This window comes from Chrysochloris asiatica, unplaced genomic scaffold (genome assembly GCF_000296735.1).
Source record: "Chrysochloris asiatica unplaced genomic scaffold, ChrAsi1.0 scaffold00360, whole genome shotgun sequence".
NCBI classification, from domain to species: domain Eukaryota; kingdom Metazoa; phylum Chordata; class Mammalia; order Afrosoricida; family Chrysochloridae; genus Chrysochloris; species Chrysochloris asiatica.
Window position 1 is genome coordinate 121,901 of NW_006408878.1, and position 22,896 is coordinate 144,796.

The 22,896-nt window shown below is 40.7% G+C and overlaps 1 protein-coding gene across 7 annotated transcripts in view; it reads right to left on the minus strand.

Annotated features, from left to right (window-relative positions):
- Window positions 1-22,896, minus strand: part of PDE4D (phosphodiesterase 4D, cAMP-specific) — a 2,172,274-nt gene that overhangs the window by 50,758 nt on the left and 2,098,620 nt on the right. For all 7 annotated transcript variants that reach the window (XM_006876166.1, XM_006876165.1, XM_006876167.1 and 4 more), the window contains one exon: window positions 4,685-4,797. In XM_006876166.1, the coding sequence (XP_006876228.1) occupies window positions 4,685-4,797 (113 nt within the window). The remainder of the gene's footprint in view (window positions 1-4,684; window positions 4,798-22,896) is intronic.

A 22,896-nucleotide genomic window follows, 5' to 3' on the forward strand; every position in this document is an offset into this window, starting at 1 on the left:
GCACTTAACAACAACAACAACAAAGACTTCCTAGTAGTCCTTTTTATCTTAATTCCCATCTCAATTTACTTTCAACGACAGAAGTACAACCCAAAACACTATTGTTAAATTATGCTGCATGAGGAGCAGATTAAGTAAGAGCTTTGTGAAATCTCTACAAAATGATGGAAAAATGCCCACCAATCCCATATTATTTTTCTCATGTTCTAGAAATTCATCAGGGTCATCTTTTCAGTTTTAGAGTATAATAGAAAAAGCATTGAACACTTCTGTCTGGAATTTCATAACTGGAATTTAAGAAAAGACAAAACTTCTAGTTAGAACATCAAAATGCTTATGTCTAGATTAACACGTGAAAAAGAGTCCTGATGTGGCGCTGCGGGTTAATGCACTGGACTGCATGGTTGGTTTGAACAACAAGGTCAGCAGTTCAAGCTTACCTGCAACTCCTTGGAAACACTATGCAGGGTTGCTATGAGTCAGAACCGACTTGACAACACTTAACAACAACAACAATAATTCAACCATTTTTATAATATAGAAATATAGCCTTAAAGATAGATATCTAAGAATTATAAAAAGTGATGATACTGAAAACATCAAATGTAAATTACGACTGGTTAAAAACAAAAGGCAAAAATATATAAAATAGCCAAAAGGATCCCTGGTGGCACAGTGGTTAAGCACTTAGTTGCTAACTGAAAGGCTGGTAGTTTGAACCCACCATACAATGTGCAGGAGAAAGATCTACCCATCAAAATCCATACAGATTACAGTCTTGGAAACTTGATGGGGCAGTTCTCCTCTTTACTAGAGGGAAGCTATGGGTTGAAATCTAACTGATAGCACCCAGTTTGTTTTAGCCAAGTAGACTACCAATGAAATTTGAGCTAAGTCACAAATAACAATGGTAACCAAAGGGATACTGTTGTTAAGTGCCGCTGAGTCAATTCCAACTCATAGTGACCCTGTATAGGATTTCTGAGGAACAGCTGGTGGGTTTGCACTCCTGACCTTGTGGTTCACAGTCCAGTGCTGATCCTATAGCTCCACACCAGGAGTGCAGCCAAAGGGACTACTGTCAGATACTGTATTAACTATGTGTTTCATACGTATTCTTTCTAACCCATATATTGACTTTTAAAGTAGGTATTTATTATCTGTTACGCTTTGGAAACTGAAGTTAAAAAAAGTTTTTTAAGAAATTTCTCTAAAGTCAGTCAGCTAACAAAGGGCAAAACCAGGATTCAACTTCCAGCTGTGCTGCTTTCTAAGCCCTGAGACCTCACAAAACTGCAACTGGAGCAATGAAGTTCCAAAGGAAATCTGTACAAATCTCGGGCAGATTAATGTGCTTATGGGGGTAACTGCTATAGACTTAACCACTCAAACTAAATGCCATCTGGCTTCTCTTAGTTACTCCACTTGTTACAAGCACCATATATGTACCCCTCCCTCCATACTGGCCTTAGCCAAGAATTCAATACCACCAAGAAGCAGGATCCACATTATCATACCAATACAGGAACTGTAGTAGCAGTTGCTTCTAAAACATAAGTAAAAGGGACAAACAAAAGTACTGTTGGTGGTGGTGGTGTTAGCTGCAGTTGAATTGGTTCCGACTCATAGCGACCCTGTGTAAGGTTTCCAAGGAACAGCTGGTGAGATGTGGTTAGCAGTCCAGTGCTTATACTACAGCATTTATTAAGCTTTTAAAAAACATTTATGAATAACATGTTAACCCAATTTCTAATATGAAATCAATTTCTTCCTACCACTAAAATCCATAATAAATATTTTCTCTCTATTAAGACTTTCAAGCTAAAACTATTTTTTACTATTGTTTTATAATTGTACAATTTTAATTGTACTACTTAGAGTAAATTAGAGTAAACAGAAAAATGTCACGATTTTCCAAAGGCCAAAAGGGAATAACGTGAAAATATATGTTGGTCTGAATATTTATATATATATAAATTATATATATATATATATACCCTCTGGTAGCGTAGTGGTTACGAATCGGGCTGCCAATTGAAAGGTCAGCAGTTCGAAACTACCAGCTGTTCCACGGGAGAAAGGTGAGGCGTTCTGCTTCCATAAAGATTTACAGCCTCGGAAACCCTGTTCAGGGTTGCTATGGGTCGGAATCGACTCGACGGTAGTTATATATATATATATATATATAAGAATGGGTGGTAAAACAAACAAAAAAATAGTAACCAGGAAGCCATTCATTCACACTCCAATCCATTAAAATCCATTGCTGTCAATTTCAATTTTGATTTTTTTTTTTAATAATTTATACTCCAGAGACCAATAAACCTCATGGTTATGTGATGTAAGCCATACAGACTTCTACTTCAGACTTAGGTGTGGCATCATGCTGACCTTCAGATCAGCTGCTCAAACTCCACTTAGAGTTCATTTCAATGTCTTATTTGTGCCCTTCTTAGCAAGTAGGAGGGTCATTTTACAGTCTTTTCTTTCTAGGTTAGTCCTTTCTCAAGCATAAAAAAAAATCCTTTGCGTTTAGCACATATTTAGTAATGAATGGGTTAAAAAGCAAGAAATGAAATGAATGGCTTCAACATTAAACATTGCAGCGACAGCATCCGCTGAGTTGACTTTAATTGTAAAAAGGGGTGTTAAGTCAACAATCTTCAATCACAAGACAACAACTACTCTAGTAACTGCATTCTGGAAACCTGTTTTCTCACTTTACCTACCTTTTCCCTTTAGCCAAATAAACTCAGCTCCTATACTAAGCCCAAAGCATGATTTTGGGGGCCTGCACAATGAAGATATTTTTAAACAGCAAGAAGCACCTGTTTTCTTTGGTGTTTTTTTAAAGAACGGGTTCATTTTATACAATTATTGTGACCTACAGTTTTCTTTTTATCTTAAGTAATTTACAATACATTGTTAGATTTCACCTCCATTTTCTAACAGCTACTCAGAATCATTTTGCTGAAAAAGTACTGTTGAATCACCTTGACAATTTAAACCAATGCTTGCACATCTTTTGATGTGCCTTCACGTTCTGCTCTTAACTTTTGCTACAAGAGCAGTAACCAGACCATAGAATGAAGAACTCAGATCCTCTTCAAAATTCAGTGCTTAGGATAATGTAAATCTAGTTATTCTATTCAAATTATGAAAAACCACTTTGCTGTTGTACAACACTCATCAGTGTCAAAGAATTTGTCTGCTAAATGAGAACAATGGCACCTGATACCACAGTAGGGTGGGTGTGTAAGCAACACTAGAACACTTTTTGGAGAGCCATGCCAAATTCAGAAATGAGGCCCAAATAACAACAACAACAAAACCCAGTTTGATCATCAGTATGCATGGAGGTAGGTTAGAGTGGAACTGCCTACAGGCAATGACTGGGGAGCCCCTTTTATTTGTTTATTTGAAGCTAACAGTTGATCACTCTTTAATCATTTAAAAAAAAAGGGCAAGAAGGGAAAAACAGGTGGGATGAAAACTACAGTAAACTAAAAAAAAAAAAAATCACTTACTGAAATATATATGCATATAAAGAGAAACCCCAAATGACCTTGTCTATTGTAGTTGTTGTTCAGTGCCACGGAGTCGATTCCAACCCATAGCGACCCTGTACAGGGTTTCTGAGGAGCAGCTGGTGAGCTTGAACCACCGACCTTGTAGTTCAAAGGGCTTTGCAGTCTGGCGCATAAACCCACAGTGCCACACCAGGACTCCTTGTCTATAGGTGGCTAAAATGACTTCAATGTCTTTATGAAGCAGCTATTACTAATTGTCACACAAACAAAAACTTGCCAGTCCTGACTGCCTAACTCTCCCAACCATCTGTATCTAACATGCTTTTCTTTCCTGTCCTACTCAGTCAAATAGCCATTAAAGACATACAGAATCCCAATTACTACCTTACATAACTAAAGAAAAAACAACAACCTGGAATTCCCCCCAAATACTGCAAAACTGTAAACACTCTACCTTGGTTCCAGGCTGTTTTAAGGTAGTCTCAGCCCCCAAGGCTACTCATCATCATCCCCTAGAGCTTCAGTAACAGCTAAGACAAGCACTTTGGCACATATGGCACTACTGCAACTAAACGACCTCTGAAAACCAGATTTTCACTCTAAGAAACAAAGGCAATGATCAGAAGGAATCTTTAAACTTTCTTGATGAGCCCTGTTCACAGGTCTGGACAACTACATATATAAAGGCTCAGTTCTTACAGGGTATCCTGACAACCAGATTAATGAGGGTTAAAGTTCCAAGTTCGGTCAACTCTTCAGAGTTTGAATGTGGTTATGTGGCAACTTCCAAGACAGCCAGCAGTTCTAAATCTCAACTGGGAATCCCAAGAATAGCTTGAAATATGCAATGTTAATGGGCTCTACAGTGTTTCTGAGGCAAGGACAAAGAGTCACTTAGGAACCCCTAGGGGTTGGGGTGGGACACACAAAAACCACCACTGTATCTTGCCACTATTGCAGAATGTTTAATTTACCTGCAATGAATGGAAGAGAGAGGTGAGATGTTAATGGGAACCTCCCTCCTAGGGAAAACAGCCAATATGCAGTACGTATCACAAATATCTGTAAGAATTTCCATGGACTACAGGAGGCTGGTGGGAATCTGCAGGCTAGGGGCCTCGGTGACGAAAGAGCCGAGCCGAGCCGGGACTTACCTTGTTGGAGGCCATTTCACTGACAGAGTGCCTGGTTTGCAGGGTCTCTAGCTGGTCCAGACACCAGTCCAGCTCCTCCAGGGTCTCGCTGGCCAGTTTTTGGTAGGCCTCCTCTGCGAAGAGATAGGGAAAGGGGGACTCAGTTCTCAAGCGCTTCACGGGGACGACAGCGAGTTCAAAGGGGGCCATTCTGCCGTACCCCGCCATGCTCGGATGCCCGGTGCCCGCACATGAGGGCTGCTCCTTCATATTGCCGAGCCCGGCACTGCGAAGGGGGCCGAGGCTCTGCTCGAAGGGTGGCCAGCCTCGGGAAGGCACGGTCTCTCCAGCTTGACGTCTCAGTTTAGCCTCTAGGGAGGGCGGGGAAAGTGCAGCCAGTCAACTTTTACACCGGGACAAGGGCAGAAAAACCACACTGCGACTAGTAGATGGTGCGAAGGGCCCGGGTCCTAGTCCTGGCACTCAGCTGTGGAGTATGTTGACATGACGGGGGTGGCGCACGCGCTTCGGTGCCTGCCCCGCAGAGGGAACCTCTGGTCCACTTCTGATCTCCTCCGTCCCTGGCCCCAGACCGCGTTCCTGTGCGCCCTGCGCCCGCTCGCCCGCCGAGCATCTATCTGAGCTGCGCTTCAACTGAATGAATCAGCCACGGTCGGGTGTGCGGCCACCACGTTTCCTGTTTTCTTTCTCAACTCCTAGGGCGGCGGGGCGCAACGCGGCTCCACCACTGAGGCTTTCCGGGAACACTCCCCCTCACGCCCCTCACGGTCCTCAGCACTGCTGAGCTCCTCCTCAAACTCCTTTAAAAAAAATATACTCAGAATTGCAAAAGCCTGCCTCTGCCACCCGCAGCGTCCCTCCCCGCAGCCTCAGCCCCCGGCAGCCCAGCCGCCGCGCCATAGCATCACAGCGCACAGCCAGGCGCCGCCCGCTTTGAAGCGGAGCCGGGGAGGCGCGGGCGCGAGCGTGTGTGTCTGTGGGTCTGGTGTATGTCTGTGCAAGGGGAGCGGCGGAAAACCCGGCGTGGAGCGCCTGCCGTGGGGCTCAGGCGCACCTGCCCCAAGGGTACCCCGCATGTCGCGCCAAGCCTCTGCCCTTCCCAGGTCGCCCGCATCAAAGCTACGCTACGGCCCAAGCTCACTCATTGTCTCCACCACCCACCCGCAGTTTCCAGGCAGGTATCCTGGGGAGAATCCAGGGAGTCGCTCAAACATGGTTATTTAGGAGCCAAACAACCTTCTGGTTTATGAGGCTTTAGGATGATTCTGGGAATAATATCATTTCTATTCAGATCAGAGGATAAGCACTGGACTGTGAACTTGTGATTCGGTTTGAAGGTTCAAGCCCCACCAGTCGCTCCACAGGAAAAAAGATGAAACTTTCTGCTTCTGTAATGATTTACAGCTTGGAAACCCTATACAAGGTTGCTATGAGATGGAACCCACTCCATAGCACTTAATAATTCAGATCAGACTCTTTCAATATGCAGACTTCTAATTTTGGGGGTGGACAAAGCAAGCAACAAATAGTATACAATGTTGTAGGGTCGAAATGCTTTAGGATTTACAGATTTGACAGGATGCTATATTTTTATATCCAAAAACTGTCTGACAAAAAAACAGCAACACGAACACACCCCAGACAATTTGCACATGCATGCTCCCAACATCTGTGACATTGCTAATCAAAGAACAGAATGGTCTTATAGAGCCAGGAAGTGAATATCTACCAATCATTGGCAGAATTAACTTGTTAAGTGCCACTGAGCTGTAAATCTTTGTGGGAGCAGAAAGCCTCATCTTTCTCTGGCGGAGTGAGGGAGTGAGTGGTATGCTCCATCATCTAACATTGTGGTTCACAGTTCAGTCCTTTTCCTACAGAACTACCACACCTTTGCTGAATAAACTACTAATGTGTAAAAATGAAAAGACTATATCCAAAGGCATCAAATAGAAGTAGATTTTATTTGCAAAAGCTAAACTATCCACAGGACCTATACATCTCTTTTATAGGCTAATGAGAATGCGGGAAATCCAAACTCCTAAGAGGCATTTCATAGAACTTCCTTATTGTCAATTAGGAAGAATACATTGAAAAGCTTATAGGAAGTTGGTGGGATCCCTTTTCTTTGTCTTCAACTCTGCAGGTATTGGCAAGGAAGAAATTCTGCCCTTGATATTTAGACTATATAAAAGACCAGAGACATAGCAAAGCATTTCATGGACTGACTCTTAGGCTCCTAGGATTTTCCAAATTTCTAAATAAAATTTGTAAAAGTTAAAATATTTCAAAGTAGTCATTATATATTCTATGTGACTAGCTTTTATCAAGGAGTCCTGGTGTGGTGCTGCAAGATAATGCATTGGACCGCAATGTCAGTTTAAACCTCAAAGTTGACTGTTCAAGCCAACCAGCTGCTCTTCGGAAACCCTATACAGGGTCACTATGGGTCGAAACCGACGGTGGCACTTAACAAAAACAAGTTGTTATCAAGAATTCTTGAACTGTTAGCTATTTACTTTAAGAACTGGATTAAAATTTGCCTCTTTTCTTTTAGTCTTAAAGGAATCTTGGTGTGATGCGGTGTGTTAATGCTCTGGACTGCAAAGTTAGTTTGACCACAAGGTTGGTGGTTCAAGCTCACCAGACATCCCTCAGGTCTCTATGGGTTGGAACTGAGTCAACAGCACGTAACAACAAACATTGTAATCTTTTTTTTTTTTTTTCTCTTGTGTCAAATTCAGTAAATATATACTTTAAATGAATGAACAACTGCCTAAACCTTGTCAAGTGAACTGAAGTGTAAGAATGGAACTCTTCCTTCTACGTTGTAGTTGCTGGTGTTAACTGCCATTGAGTTGATTCTGACTCATGGAGACTCTGTATAGGGTTTTCAAGGAGCAGCTGGTGACTTTGAACTGCTGACCTTTTGGTTCAAGCCCACCTTGTGGTCCAGTGCTTTATTCTAGTATATATAAAAAATATAAAATTATATAGCCTTTTCTTGATTTTAAGAATATAAAAATATAACATACTTGTTATGAAAGTTGAAACATTACACAAAGACATAACATAGGAAGTCCCTTGTAATCCCACTCCTTAAGCTCACAAATGGTACTTAAGTCTATGACCGTAACATAACCATTTTCATTTTACTTAATACCTTCCATATGTAAGTATAACATTACCTCGCTGTGATGGCAATACATCAACCATATGTTGGGATTTGGGGGCTTTTGTTTTGAGGGGGGGAAAGGTTATTTTTCTTTCTTCTTGTTCCCCCCCAGTTTTCTTTCTTGTCCCCACTCCCCTTCTGCCTATATGAGATGGGAGTCCTGGTATGGCACTGAACACAAGCACTAGACGGCTAATTGCAAGGTTGGCAGTTCAAACCCACCAGTGACTCTTCAGAAACTATATACAGGGTCGCTATGAATCTGAACTGACTTGAAGGCACTTAACAATAGTAACTATATAAGATAGGGTTGTAGGCGCAAATTAACATTTTTAGGTCCAAATAAGGTTAAGTTGTCCAAAACTAGCATATCCAATGGGTTAAAGATGTATAAGCATTGTGTCTGGAATCTGTCTGTCCACTGCCATCTTTTCAGTTGGTGGTTACAACATGAAGCCAAGAGTCCCCTTAGGCCCCTATATTCTAATCTTCCCAAGTCTGAGCCCTAGGGGACCTCTCAGTAAGCAAATGTGTGTAAAGTTCCTCCACCCCTTGAACAGCTTCTCAAAGCTTTTCAGAAATCCGAAGTCTTTGTACAGACCTCTGACCTAACAGGATGTGGCAATTGCGTCACTAGGGGGAGGTGGACCACACTGAGTGACACTGGGGGGGGGGGGGGGCTGACACCAAAATGACTGTCTATAAACTTTCTGTGTGGTGGTGTTTCAGCAGAAATATATCATTTTTTATCGAAACATCCTTTAAGTTAGTTATAACAAAACCCTTTTTCTAAATCCCAACTTTGGTTTTAAGTGCCACTGAGGCAGTTCTGAATCATAGTGACCCTGGACAGGGTTTTTGAGTAACGGTTGGTGGGTTTGAACTGAAGACCTTTTGGTCAGCAGTTCAGGGTTTATCCTAAAGCATCATACCAAGACTCCAATCCCAATTTACGTAATATCAGTATAACTATAAGGCAAAAACTGTATTCTAATTTAGCTGCTCTTGGGAAGAAAGATGAGACTGTCTTCTCCTGTAAAGATTTACAGCCTTGGAAGCCCCATGGGGCAGTTCTAGCCTATCCTATAGAGTTGTTAGCAGTCAGAATAGATTTGATGGCAGTGAGGTTGACTTGCTCTGGTTAGAGCATTACAATAATGCTTTGAAGCATTTGCTTTCACATGAGCTACAAGCACACAATTTTTGTTGCTGCCTATAGCATAGTGGTTACGAATTGGGCTGCTAACCTCAAGGTCGGTAGTTCAAAACTACCAGCCGTTCTGCAGAACAAAGATGAGATTTCCTGCTCCCGTAAAGATTTACAACATCGGAAACCCTGTGCAGGGTCACTCCACAGTACTAAACAACCAACAACAACAGGATCTTATAGTCGCTGCTTTTGTCAAATTTCTCATGTGGCAGCTGCAATGTTATGGTACTTAGTGTCTGTGAACCTGTGGAATCCTGGTGTGGCCCTGTAGGATAATACTGGCTAATAACTGCTAAGGCTGGACATTCAAATCCACTGGCCACTCCTTGGAAACCCTATACTGGGTCTCTATGAATCGGAACCTACTCAACAGCACTTAACAACAACAACAACATAACTTTTTTGAGAATGAAGTAATAATTCTAGGAAAAGGAGAAAACTCAAAACAGGCTTCTGCTTAAGATAGGTTTCCACTTGTTTTGTCTGTTTAAGTGCTGACAAGACAGTTTCAACACATAAAGACCCTGTATAGGATTTCCAAAGAGTGGCTGATGGGTTTGAACCACTGATCTTGCAGTTAGCAGTCCAGTCAGTACTTACCTTGCAGTGTCACACCAGGACATCAAATTATGCTGTGATTCAATGTAGAAAGACTTTATAAAACAGTTTTTGCTATTATTAATATAATCTAAGAGACAGTGTAAGTACTTTACAACTATATTTATCACATGTTAGTCTATGATTAACATTACTAAGGATCCTGTATGGTCTGGTAGAGGAGGATGGCCACGTTTGGTGGGAATGGGGTGGGGGGACACCATGAATCACTACACTGGGTGATACCAGCCCTAGTAACAACACTGGATATGGCACCCACATATTATATTCCTATGCTATGTCTTTGTGTAAGGTTTCAACTTTTATAATTTTTAATGTGAAAATGTAATTCCAGAAAGCTTCAAGTTAATGCTTCGAGACATTTTGCACTTAAATATAGGATCTGCTCCTAAGAAGGTAGTATTACAACAGAGGGGCAACTTTATTTCATGGAACCCACTTTATGCTCAAATCCTGGATTAGCCACTTTGACAGACAACATTTGGGTATGATAATACTGTGCTACGCAATATATTTGGGAATGTTTTATGTTCTAACATATTATGTATGGATCTGGAGGATAGTGGGAAAAAATGACTCAGAACATCTCCACATACCAGTAAGTAAGAAAATAATTACTAACAACAGAGTAAAGAACAGTTCGTTCTATAAAACTGTTGCTCAAATCAAGAATGATGGCTAATATTACCATGCAGCTGAGGATATGACTTTTTCCAAATTCCTAGGTTAACAGGCAACCTGACTAGCCATAGTTTTTCAGGATCATTATTAAAACTTAACTTTCAGGAATTCTTACCCCAAAAGATCCGAGATATCAAGTAACTGACCTTTTCATCCCCAGTGAAAAAGCCTCAGTGTGGGGCTGCGAGCTATCCTGCAGGAAACTGAGTCACCACACCAAATAACACACCTAAATGTCATCGACTGCTAGCAGGACAAAAACAGTGAGTCAGTTTAATTTTGGATTTTACCAAGAACATATGGCATTCATTTAAAAAAAAAAAATAAATACTACGCCCTCACCTGTGTAATAGTCACTGTGGCACTACTTAAAAAAATTATGAAAATGCTTCGTCAGTACAACCTGTGAAAGCTGGAACCTGTATAAGGTGGAAGTCTGGCAGAGAAGGAAACTCAAATATTGTCCACTAATAGAGAGTGAGAGAAAAATGGTAAAAGGTGGAAAATCTCGAGAGACCTGGAAAACAGTCCTGGCTCTAACAGGTTTCCTTGGGGTTAACTGTCTAAAATCTTGCTAAAGCAATGGATTTATAAAAGAGAAACCCCTGGAAACCAAAACTATCAGCTAAATTCCACAAAAGCTAGAAGAAGGCTATCGAATGGCAATTAAGAAATGATTTGTGCTTTTGAAAGTGCCCACCTACAACTGCACTGGTTTTCTTAAAGGCACCCTTGAACTATGTGACAGCCGTACCTCAGCTAAGGATTGGCCATGAACAAATAGTCCTCCACTAGCTCTGGCCAGCTCTTGGCTTCCGTCATCGTGATGCGCTCAAGGGTTCCCCTGACACATGGCCTGAAACTGTGCCAGGGCTCCAGGAGAAGATGCTGAAGCAGCAGAAAAGGAAAAAAAAATCAACAGCCTCAAGAGCCACAGCAGTTAGCTGGAGGTTGAGGTCGTTTTCTTGTGAAATGTTCAGCTGATTACACTTACCCACAACTAACAACGATGTTGACCATTGGGGTAATACGATTCGTTCTATGAAAACGTACTGCTTGTGTGGATGTTAGTTTCTTTGCCAATACTTGAGGAGCTAAAAGTCTGTATAGGTTTAGAATGCCTAGACAGGCTTATTTGTGTAAATGAAGAGACCAGGTCCAGAAATGTATTGTTGCTGCTAGGTAGACTTGTTTCCTATTCATAGTGACTTCATGTGACAGAATAGAACTGCCCCATAGGCCATAATCTTTACAGAAGCAAATTTTCACGTCTTTCTCCCACAGAGCTTCTAAGCAGATTCGAACAGCTAACCTTTTAGCAGCTGGGCATTTAACCAGATTTGTGCCACTAGGGCTCTTTGATTTCATTTGTTTTGTTTTCTTTTACTTAATTAAAAAAAAAAAAACAACTTTGACAGTTATTTCAGAATTCTTATTTTCAATCGAAATATTTCACTAAACAATTCCCAAGAACAAATATTTAAATATATGTTTTCCTAACCAATGCTTCTTTCCTAAAATTTTCCAAAATTCCTTTTTTGTTTCTAAGGAAGGAGTTAATAGTATCTGAAATTGGTAGAACTAGAGAAAAACTATGTCTGTTTCATCTTGTATTGTTTTGAGCTAGTCACTTGTCAAGATTTTGCACCAAAAGGATTTTGTGCAGATTTGCTTGAAATTTTGCCGATTTTCCAGATTTTCCATTGGAGTTCTCGTGTGGCACTGGAGGATAAACACTGGACCACAAGGATGGCAATTCAAACTTACCAGTCAATCCTCAGAAATCCTATACAGGGTTGGTACAGTAGGAGAAATACTAGATTGCTAACCACAAGGTTGATGGTTCATACCCACCAGCTGTTCCTTAGAAACTCTACACAGGGTTGCTATGAGTCGGAATCGACTGGACTGCACTTAACAACCAAACATTTCTTCCACTGCAAGATAAGCAATGGTTGGCACTTCAAACCAACCAACAGCATTCCCTCTACACACATATTGTCTGGTGGAAAACACACGAAGGCACTGGACTTGCTTTTAATATGTACACATACAGGTTTAAACAGAGATTGCAATTGGTAAACTGTTCTAATTACCAACTGTATTCCTGACTTCAAGTTTAGAAGTATTTAAAAATCTTATGAAACATATAAAATTACACTTCTTGCTGTTGTTGTTGTTAGGTGCCATCGAGTTGGTACCGACCCATAGCGACCTTATGCACAGCAGAATGAAACACTGCCCGGTCCTGGGCCAACCTCACTACTGTTGCCATGCTTGAGTCCATCGATGCTGCCACTTTGCCAATCCATCTTGTTGGGAGTCTTCCTCTGTTTCTCAGACCCTCCACCTTACCAAACATGATCTCCTTCTCCAGTGACTGGTCCCTCCTGACAATATGTCTGAAGTATGAGAGACTAAGTTTGGCCATCTTGGCTTCCAAGGAGCACTCTGGCTGCGCTTCTTCCAAAATGAATCTACTGGTTCTTTTGGCAGCCCATGGCACTTTCAATATTCTCCAACACCATAACTTGAAAGCATTAATTCTTCTGCAGTCTTCCTTATTCACTGTCTAGCTTTTGCATGCATATGAGGTTATTGAAAATACCATGGCTTAGATCAGGCGCACCTTAGTCCTCAAGCTGACATCTTTGTCTTCAACACTTTAAAAAGGTCTTGTGCAGCAGATTTGCCTAATGCAATGTGTCATTTGATTTCTTGACTGCTGCTTCCGTGAGTGTTGATAATCGATCCAAGAAGAATGAAGTCCTTGACAACTTCAATCTTTTCTCCATTGATAAGAATGTGTGAGGATTTTTGTTTTCTTTACATTGAGATGTAACGTTCAAAGAGAGGATGTATGTAATTTTCGTGAGACTTTTTTTCCTTATATCACCCCATTATCTATAAATATTTCCTCCTACCCCCACCCCAGGCTACCTAGAACTCTAGTAGGATGCTTTTTTAAAAACTGAAATACAAAGTGGATTGGGGTTCCCTGACTGCTAGTCTCATCAGTAATTCAACAAACATCCTGGTGAAATAGAATAAGCACAGGACTACAAAGTCAGTTTGAACCACAAGATCAGTGGTTCAAACTCACCAGCTGCTCCTCAGAAACCCTATACAGGGTCACTATGAGTTGGAACCAACTTGACGGCATGTAACAACAATACTGTAGAAAGAAGTCATAGTGGCACAATGGTTAAGCACTTGGCTGCAAACCAAAAGGCAGATGGTTCAATCCTATCCAGGGTCTTCATGGTAGGAAGACCTGGTGATCAGTTCCTGTAAAGATTATATTCAGGAAAACCCTATGGCAACAGTTCTACTGTGGCACATGGGGCCTCTATGAGTAGAATTCTTTCAACAGCATCCAATAACAACATCCTGTAGAAAGTAACGTGAGAAAAGGAAGTGCATGGCGTATGGGAGAATAAACAAGAGGGGCATTTAATCAGACTGGAATAGAGGTAAAGAGGAAGGCTCCTTAAAAACAGGGAGGAAGATCTCAAAGACAAGTTCTAAAGAGTGAAATAGTAGCTAAGTTGAAAGGACGGGAAGGGATTTTAAGATAAAACATCTGCGCAAACACACGGGCCTGTGATCAAGATGTATGTATGTGTATGTAGAGAAAAGAGCTTTCATGAGTAGAACCATGATCAGTGGAGAAACCCACAGACAATGGCCACGAAAATTCTGTAAGGCATCCACAGGTAAGGGTTTGAATTGTGTTCTCAAGAGAAGAGCTGCAGAGTGATATGGAATCTGATTTTATTTTAGGTGGAAAATTCTAGAGCTGTGTAACAAATGAAGAACACAGGGCTGAGGTCAGTGAGACCATTATCTTTGGCCATGTTACTGTTAAAACTAAATACTTTATACAACACTTGCTACTCTGGTAGTTATTCTTATTTATGGTAATCTCTATATTAAAATCCAACATAAGAAGATGTTCCCGTGATACGTCAACCATGAGTTGGATTACCTGAGAAGGGATAGGCATCTTGCTTTTAAAAACCACACCCTGGATGTTACTGCCATTTTAATCACACTGGAATCAGATGGAGAAAACTGTATTCATTGGAATTTCTTTCAGGGAGAACCTGCTTGTAGAAAGTTTTCAGACTTGTGACTGGAGTTGAGACCTTGAGAAGCTCTGTTTTGAGTGGAATTATTCTTGATCTCTACTTAAGAAAGGGGAAGAATATGCTGGTTTCTCCTGAGGAAATATTGTGTGTGTGTATGTGTGCGTGTAAAACAGGAGCCAGTTTACTCTGCAGTGTAACTTTGCCTTGCAAGTCCCCTCTTCCCATCTTTAATGTTAGTGAAGAGTAAAATGGTGGTAAGCAATTTTTTTTTTTAATCCATTGAAGGGACTGAGCTTTGAGGTCAGATTGGCCTGGGCAAATATGTCTGCCTGAGCTGACAATGTAAAGTAAAGGCAAAGAAAGAGGAGAAAGCTTTTGGAACACGGTGCAAGGATAGGAAGAACTTTCGTACAAGGAACAGAAGTTTGAACGAAGCTTAATCACACATCTGGGTTGTGGGCTTGTCACATGTCATATGTGCAACTATAAGCAACATTAAGGCATCCTGGTGGCACTGCTGATTAAATGTTAGGATGCTGATGGAAAGATCAGTGCATGGGATCCACTAGCTGCACCATGGGAGAAAGATGGGGCAGTCTGTTTCACCATTATATATAAACCATTGTTGTTGGTGTTAACTGCTGTCGAGTTGGTTCTGGTTCATAGTGACAACCCTGAATAGGGTTTCTGAGAAGCACCTGATGAGCTTGAACCACTGACCTTTTGGTTCAAACTGACCTTGCAGTACTGCGCATTAACCCACAGCGCCACACCAGGACTCCATATATAAACCATAATCCCAGGCAATTCATTTAATGTTTTGGATGTCTTAGTTTTCTTACTGGGGGTAGAACAAAAACATTATAGGTTATTTTAGTCAAAGTGAGGGAATGTGAGTCAAATAAACAACCCTGTATTGCTCACCTAGTAAGTACTTTTCCTTCCTCCCTCCATTTTATCTTGAGTTCCTAACTTAAATACAAATAACTCTGTTAATTTAAGTAAGCCTAAAGTAGCATAAGCATAAGTTAAGGGGCTCTAGTAGTGTAGTAGTTATGAATCAGGCTGCGAACTTCACAGTCAGCGGTTCAAAACTACCAGCTGTTCCGTAGGAGAAAGATGAGGCTTTCTGCTCCCATAAAGATTTACAGCCTCAGAAACACTGTGCAGGGTCACTATGAGTTGGAACCGACTCCACAGTACTTAATAACAACAAAAATCAATACCTCAAGAACTTATGGGTTCAGATACTTACTTAACAGTTAGTTACCAGAAGCAATTTTTAGGGAAAAGAGAAAGCAACAACAACAAAATTAAGAGAGGGGATAGGGATTCAGTCTGAAGGCATTTATGTACCTCATAAATTTGCCTTAGGAAAGTGATGAATAAGAGTCAATGCAAAATTTACACAGACTATAACTGAAGACCTCCTTTTATAATAAACCTATTCCTTTTGTCATCACTTGGATTTTTTCATTAAAACTAAAAATGGCTTCTTTCAAACAAGGCACAAAATATGAAGTATTGTTTATTTTCGAGCAATTCATTCACTTATTCAACAATTTTCTTGAGCTTATACAAAGTATATCCCAGTTGCTGTACTAAAGAATGGGGATTTAGCAATGAGCCAAGTAGTCAAACGCTTGCCTTCTCTCAAGGGGTTCACATTCTACCAGTTATGATGATCTTGTCACTTATAGTTTTATTTTAATAAATATTTATTGAACACTTGCTATGTGTCAGGTGCTGGGTATAACAAAGAGAAGGAAATAGTCTTGGATTTTAAAGAAGTCATAGACCAATAAAGAAGACAAGTGTCCTCTAAGTCACTGTGTATGTAAATGGTCCACTAACACTAGGCGATAAGTACAGGGGCACTATAAGTACACAACAGAGGTAGAAGGTAGGGAAGGTGTCACCTATGATGATGCTGTTGTTGCTAAATGCTGTTGAGTCAATTCTGACCCATAGCAACCCTGTAATAGGGTTTTCAAGAAGCAACTGGTGAACTTGAACCACTGACCTTGCAGTTCAAAGGACTTTGCAGTCCGACGTATTAGCCCACAGTGCAACACCAGGACTCCGCCACCTGTGATAGCCTTGAGAAATTTCAGAAATGTTTTCTGAAACAAGGAATATCAGACCTGAGTCTTGAAGGATGAGTTGAAGAACTAGCCAGGTGAAGAACAAAAGGTCACATCTAAGATAGAGAACAAGCATGTACTATTGCATGCCAATTGGAAAGCATTGATAGTTCAGGTACCTACAGGCAAAGAAGTTCAGGTCAGGCAATGGACAAAGATAAAGAAGGGGAAGTAGTCATAGAGTACTTTGTTATACTATTCTAAGAGTTTCTATTTCTTTCTGAAGGAGCCATTAAAAATGTTCGAAGACAGGAAGCCACATAGTTAGACAGAATTTGTGGACATATTACTCTGGGAAAAGTGTGAAAGCCTGGACTAATTGCAGTTAGGAGACTATTACAGTACAGTAGAGGTGACAGAGAAGATGAGGGCCTAAAATAGAGAGGAGTGGCTGTATTCAAGAAGCCCTAAAGAGTTAGAACCTATAGGAAGAGCTCAAATTTTAGATGACAAAAAGTGATAGAGAAGGACAGATCAAATATACCACCGAGGATGCTAGTTTACTTCAGGTTAATAAGTAGGTTATTCATGAATGTTTTCCTGACCCTCACTCTGAACAAGATGGGTTAGAGGTGCCAGAGGAACACCTGTGTGGAAACAATAGCTACCTGAATATATGATGCTTTGGAGCAAGGTGTACGCCGGAGATTCATTCATCCTTTTACTCATTCACTCATTTATTTATGTCTCAACTGTTTCAAAACAGCTGTGTGAAGGCATGATTGGAGTACAGGGTTGGAAGACACAATATATTATATTATATCTGGTATTGGAAGCAATGAGAGAGAAGTTAGGTATAATAGTTAGGGTTCTGTGTCGATATGACTAGGTCAGGATTTTCAGTGGTTTAGCAGTTGACATGTGATTACCCCCATGGTGATGAAACAGAAAAGACTTTTTTTTTCTCTCTCTCGTTTCTTCTGGGGACTGTTGTTAGGTGCCATTGAATTGGTACTGACTCATAGGAACCCTATGCACAATAGAACAAAACACTGCCTGGTCCTGTGCCAACCTTACAATCATTCCTGCATTTGAGTCCATTGCTGCTGCCACTGTGCCAATCCCTCTCATTGGGGTGTTTTCCTCTTTTTCTCTGACCTTCCACTTTACCAAACATGATGTCCTTCTTCAGGGACTGGTCTCTCCTGATAATATATACAAAGTATAAGAGATGAAATCTGGATGTACTTCTTCCAACACAGATTGGTTAGTTGTTTTGGCAGTCCATAGTACTTTTAATATTCTTTTCCTACACCATAACTCAATTTTTCTGTGGTCTTCCTTACTCACTGTCCAACTTTTTTTTTGCATGCATATGAGGTTATTGAAAATATCACGCCTTGGGTCATATGAACCTTAGTCCTCAAACTGATATCTTTACTCTTCAATACTTTAAAGAGTTCTTGTGCAGTGGGTTTGTCTAATGCAATACCATCATTTGATTTCTTGACTGCTGTTGATCTAAGCAAAATGAAGTCATTGACAACTCCAATCTTCTCTGTACTTATATGGATGATGTTTATTGAACCAGTGGTAAGGATTTTTGTTTTCTTTACACTGAAGGCCAACTCATACTGAAGGCTGTGGTTTTTGATCTTTGTAAGTATTTTAAGTACTCTTCTCTTTCAGCAAGCAAGGTTGTATCATCTGCATATCGCAGGTTGTTAATGAGTCTTCCTCCAATCCTGATGCTACATTTTTCTTCATAGAACCCAGCTTCTCAGATGATTTGCTCAGCATACGGATTGAATGGGTATGATGAAAGAATACAACTCTGGTGCACACCTTTCCTAATTTTAAAACATTTGGTGACCCCTTGTTCTGTTAGAACAACTGCCTCTTGGTCTCAGTACAGGTTCCTAGTGAGCACATTTAAGCGTTGTGGAATACACATTCTCTGCAGCGTTGTCCATAGCTTGTCATGATCCACACGATTGAGAGCCTTTGCATAATTAATATAGCACAGGTAAACATTGTTATGCTATCCTCTGCTGTTAGCCAAGATCCATCTGATGTCAGTAATGATATCCTTCATTCAACATCCTTTTCTGAATCAGGCTTGAGCTTCTGGAAGTTACCCGTCAATGTAGGGTTGCAGCCATTTTTGTATTATCCTTAGCAAAATTTATTTGCATGTGATATTAATGATATTGTCTGATGATTTCACATTGCGTTGGGTGACCTCTCTTAGGAATGAGCACAAATATGGATCTCTTCCAGTCAGTTGGCCATGTAGCTGTCCTGCAAGTTTCTTGGTATAAATGAGTGAGTTCCTCCAGTGCTGCATCAATTTGTTGAAAGATTTCAATTTGTATTCCATCATTTCCTGTTGCCAATGCCTTCAGTTGCACCTTGGACTTCTTTCTTCAGTATCACTGACTCTTGATCTTATGCTATTATCTTATGTTTGAACATGCCCTTGGAAGCATCAAGGTCAGAAAAGTCCATCATAGAAAACCCTCTTTTAGGGCTGAAAATTAAAGGGAACTGGTGAGCCATGTGCTCACTGGTAACAACCTGGGTCTACTTGTGAGTGGAATTGGGGGAAATGCAGCAATGAAAACATGGACTGAGTTTGGTCATGTTCTATTGGCACTCATTGACCCTAATATGAGAGAAGAAGAAGGGCTAGCTGGTCTGAAGTTTAGGGATTTGTGTGAACTCCTGAGCCCATGGGCCCTGACCTAGCCCCTTTGGGGCCTGAGAGTAAAGGGACCAGCTGGTCTGAAGTGCAGGAAGGTGTGTGTGAACTGCAAACTTTCAGCTGGTACCCATTTGACCTAACCAGAGCTGAGCTGTGAGCAGAACCTGACCAGATGAAGATAAAGATGTTTGATCCTGTGAATGAGTGTCAGTTGCTACAATTTGATGGGCTGGACTTTTGCTTATGGATGCAGTTGCTCAAAATTTCCAACCAGAATGGAAGATTTTTCAGATCAAGGAACATGCTGTCGCCTCAGTTACTGGGTTGATATGAACAGGCAATTTGGACACTGGCTATCAAAAATGGATGGTTGTAAAGGAGTCCTGGTGTGGCACTGTGGGTTAGTGCACCAGACTGCAAAGCCATTTGAACTGCAAGGTCAGTAGTTCAAACTCACCAGTGGCTCCTCGGAAATCCTATACAGGGTTGCTATGGGTCAGAATAGAATCAACAGCATTTAACAACAACAACAAAGGCATGAAGTGGCTAGCTTACAAGCTTTCATGGGTGTGCTTAGTTTTAGAATGAGGGGACAAGTGGGAATCGCCACTAACCTAGTTTCCCTCTTTTTCAGATGGTTCTGTGAAAGGGGGTGGAGGATGATGCTGATAGGATTTTATGATTTCAATTGTGAGTGATTGTTAGAAGGATTCATTGTGACAGTCAAAACTAATTGTAGAAAATGTGTAACTAAAAGTAGTGAGTACTCAATCTTTCATTTCAAGAACAGACGATCCCACAATCATCTAGAAGGAAGAGTATGAGGCGAGCATGGGATCCCTGCCTGGGAAAGTACCAGCAGCAGAAGTGGTGGCATGGAAAGACAAAAGTGCTGTGGACTGAATGCTCATGGGCTGAGTAAGGCTGTGTGCCTATGGTCAGAAGGCTCACTTACAGAAAGTGTCCTTTAGACACTGAAACGAATATATTTTTGTTTTGTTTTGTGTTGTACATGTGCATCAAGTATTTTTGCTTTGTTCATTTGTAACACATAAGATGTAAATTTGCCTAGTGTGGTTTTGGTCATAAGTGTTTTAACTATATCATTTCAGGCACAATTTTCTTTATGTAGAAATTATACATGTAGTTTAGTGGTGTCAAGTTGACAAGGGTGGGATGTAATAGTTAAGGTTCTGTGTCAACTAGGCCAGGGATTTTAGTGGTTTAGCAGTTGAGATGTGCTTATTCTCATGGTGATAAAACCTACCACATCGTCATTGTCATTAAGTGACATCGAGTCGGTTCCAACCCATAGCAACCCTATATAGGGTTTCTGAGGAGCAGCTGATGAGTTTGAACACCCACCTTAAAGTTCAAACAACTTTGAAGTCTGGCGCATTAACCCACAGTGCCACACCTGGACTCTAAAACCTACAGGCATAGTTAAATCTATGATGATTGGCTATGAGCAGCCAATTGATTGAAAGGATGTCTCCTTGGAGGTGTGGCCTGCTACCAATAAAATAGACATGTGGGAAACACTCTTTTTTCCTCTAGGGACCGGAGACTGTACAATTGTAAGCCATTTCCTTGATATGAATTTCTCTATATGTACACACACACATTCACTGCTTGTCTGTCTGTCTTGCATGTTGCTGTGGTTCTGGAACCTATGCCATGCGTATTTTAAATACCAGCAGGGTCAGCCATGGTGGACTAGTAAGGAGAGATGAATAACTTCCAAATATTTAGTCACTGAAAACCTTATGAAAAACAGTAATCCACTGTCAGCACCAGAATACTGAAACATGATGAAGAGCACCAGAATACTGTCAGATATACTGCAGGAAGATGAGTCCTTCCAGTTGGAAAGCACTTAAAATACGACTGGGGCAGAGCTGCCTCCTCAAAGTAGAGCTGACTGTGATGATGCAAATGGACCCTTTGGGACCTTCCTTTGCTGATGGGGCACAACTCAAAATAAAGATAAATAGCTGTAAAGATCCATTAATAATCAAAACATGCAATGTATGAAGTATGAATCTAGGAAAATTGGAAGTTGTCAAAAATGAGTATGTTAGTTTCCACTACAAATTTGATCTATTAATACTACTCTTTCTAGAGCACATTAGATAATGTAGGTGTAATTTCTGGAACCTTGAACTTAAAAAGACACCTTAACACAGTGCTTCATCTTTTTTGGAGTCTAATGTACATCAGAAAGGAACTCTGGTAGTGCTCTGGGATACGCATTAGACGGCTAAGGTAAGCAGTTCAAACCCATCTGCTGCTCTGTGGAAGGAAATTGAAGCTGTCTGCTCCAGCAAAGGTGTAGTCTTGGAAATTTTTTATAGGCTTGCTGTGAGTCAAAATCAACTCAATGGCAGTAAGTGTTTTGTTGTTGTTGTTTATAAATCAGACTAGAAGAGAAAGCAGCAAAATAACCAAAAATTAAGAGAAGGGGTAAGGACTCAGTCTGCAGATACTGATGTACCTCATACATTTGTTTTAGAAATGCCTTGTGCTACAATAAATGCAGAATTTATAGATTATAACTAAAGACCTCTTTGTACCATAAACCTACTTTCCTTCTGTCATCACTTTGTGTTTTCATTAAAACTAAAAATGGTTTCTTTTGAACAAGGTAAGAAACGCCACACTAAAGCTTTAGGGAATATGATACATATGATATATTCTGTCTGAGCGTAAGTGCACATGATCAAAACATTTTACAATCAATGTTCACTAACTTTCCTGAAGTTATCAATAACTCCAGGTTAAAAACTCCTCCCTGAATAGAGAAGAGTAAACTAGTGTTTTAACCAAACTGACCCAGAATATTTTATTCAGAATCAAGAGTCTTTGTTGCTGTCATTCTTCCTTTTTCCCTTTTTCTTTCTCATACGTCCCTAGCATTTACTAATGCGCCAGACTGCAATGCCATTTGAACTGCGAGGTCTGCGGTACAAGCCTGCCAGCTGCTCCATGGGAGAAATATGAGGCTTTCTGCTCCCTAAAAAGATGGAAAAAGTCTTAGAAACTTATACAGAGTTGCCATGAGTCAAAAGCAACTCCATGGCACTGAGCAACAACAACACTGGATTATTTTAGAGTCCTGATGTGGCACTGTTGGATAAGCACTGGATTGCTAGCCACAAAGTCGGTGGTTCAAACCCACTAGACACTCCTCAGAAACCCTACACAGGGTCGCTATGAGTTGGAATTGACTTGACAGGCACTTAACAACAACAACAACAACAACATGGAATATTTTAGGAAACACAGTGACGGAGAGATGTTCATTCTGTGTAAAGGCATTGAAGTCTGGATTAAGAAAATAAAACAAAACACAAAAAATTTCCAAATAAAGATGAGGCCCTTTTACACAAGCTATAAACAGAGTTCCAGAAGAGTAAATTCTCATATTCGGTTTTTATTCATATTAGTCATGCTTTAAATAGAACAAATGAGTGAAAAGTCATATTCACTTACTGGTACACCCACATTAATTGTGCATTCATTATAAAGCAAGTGTCAGCATTTAAGATTGTATCAGGTATTTTTGACGGTCCACTGTTACAGAAACTGCCCACCTAGTCAATGTTATTAAGAGAACTTGGTTTTCTAGTTGCACAGGAGTATGCAGAGA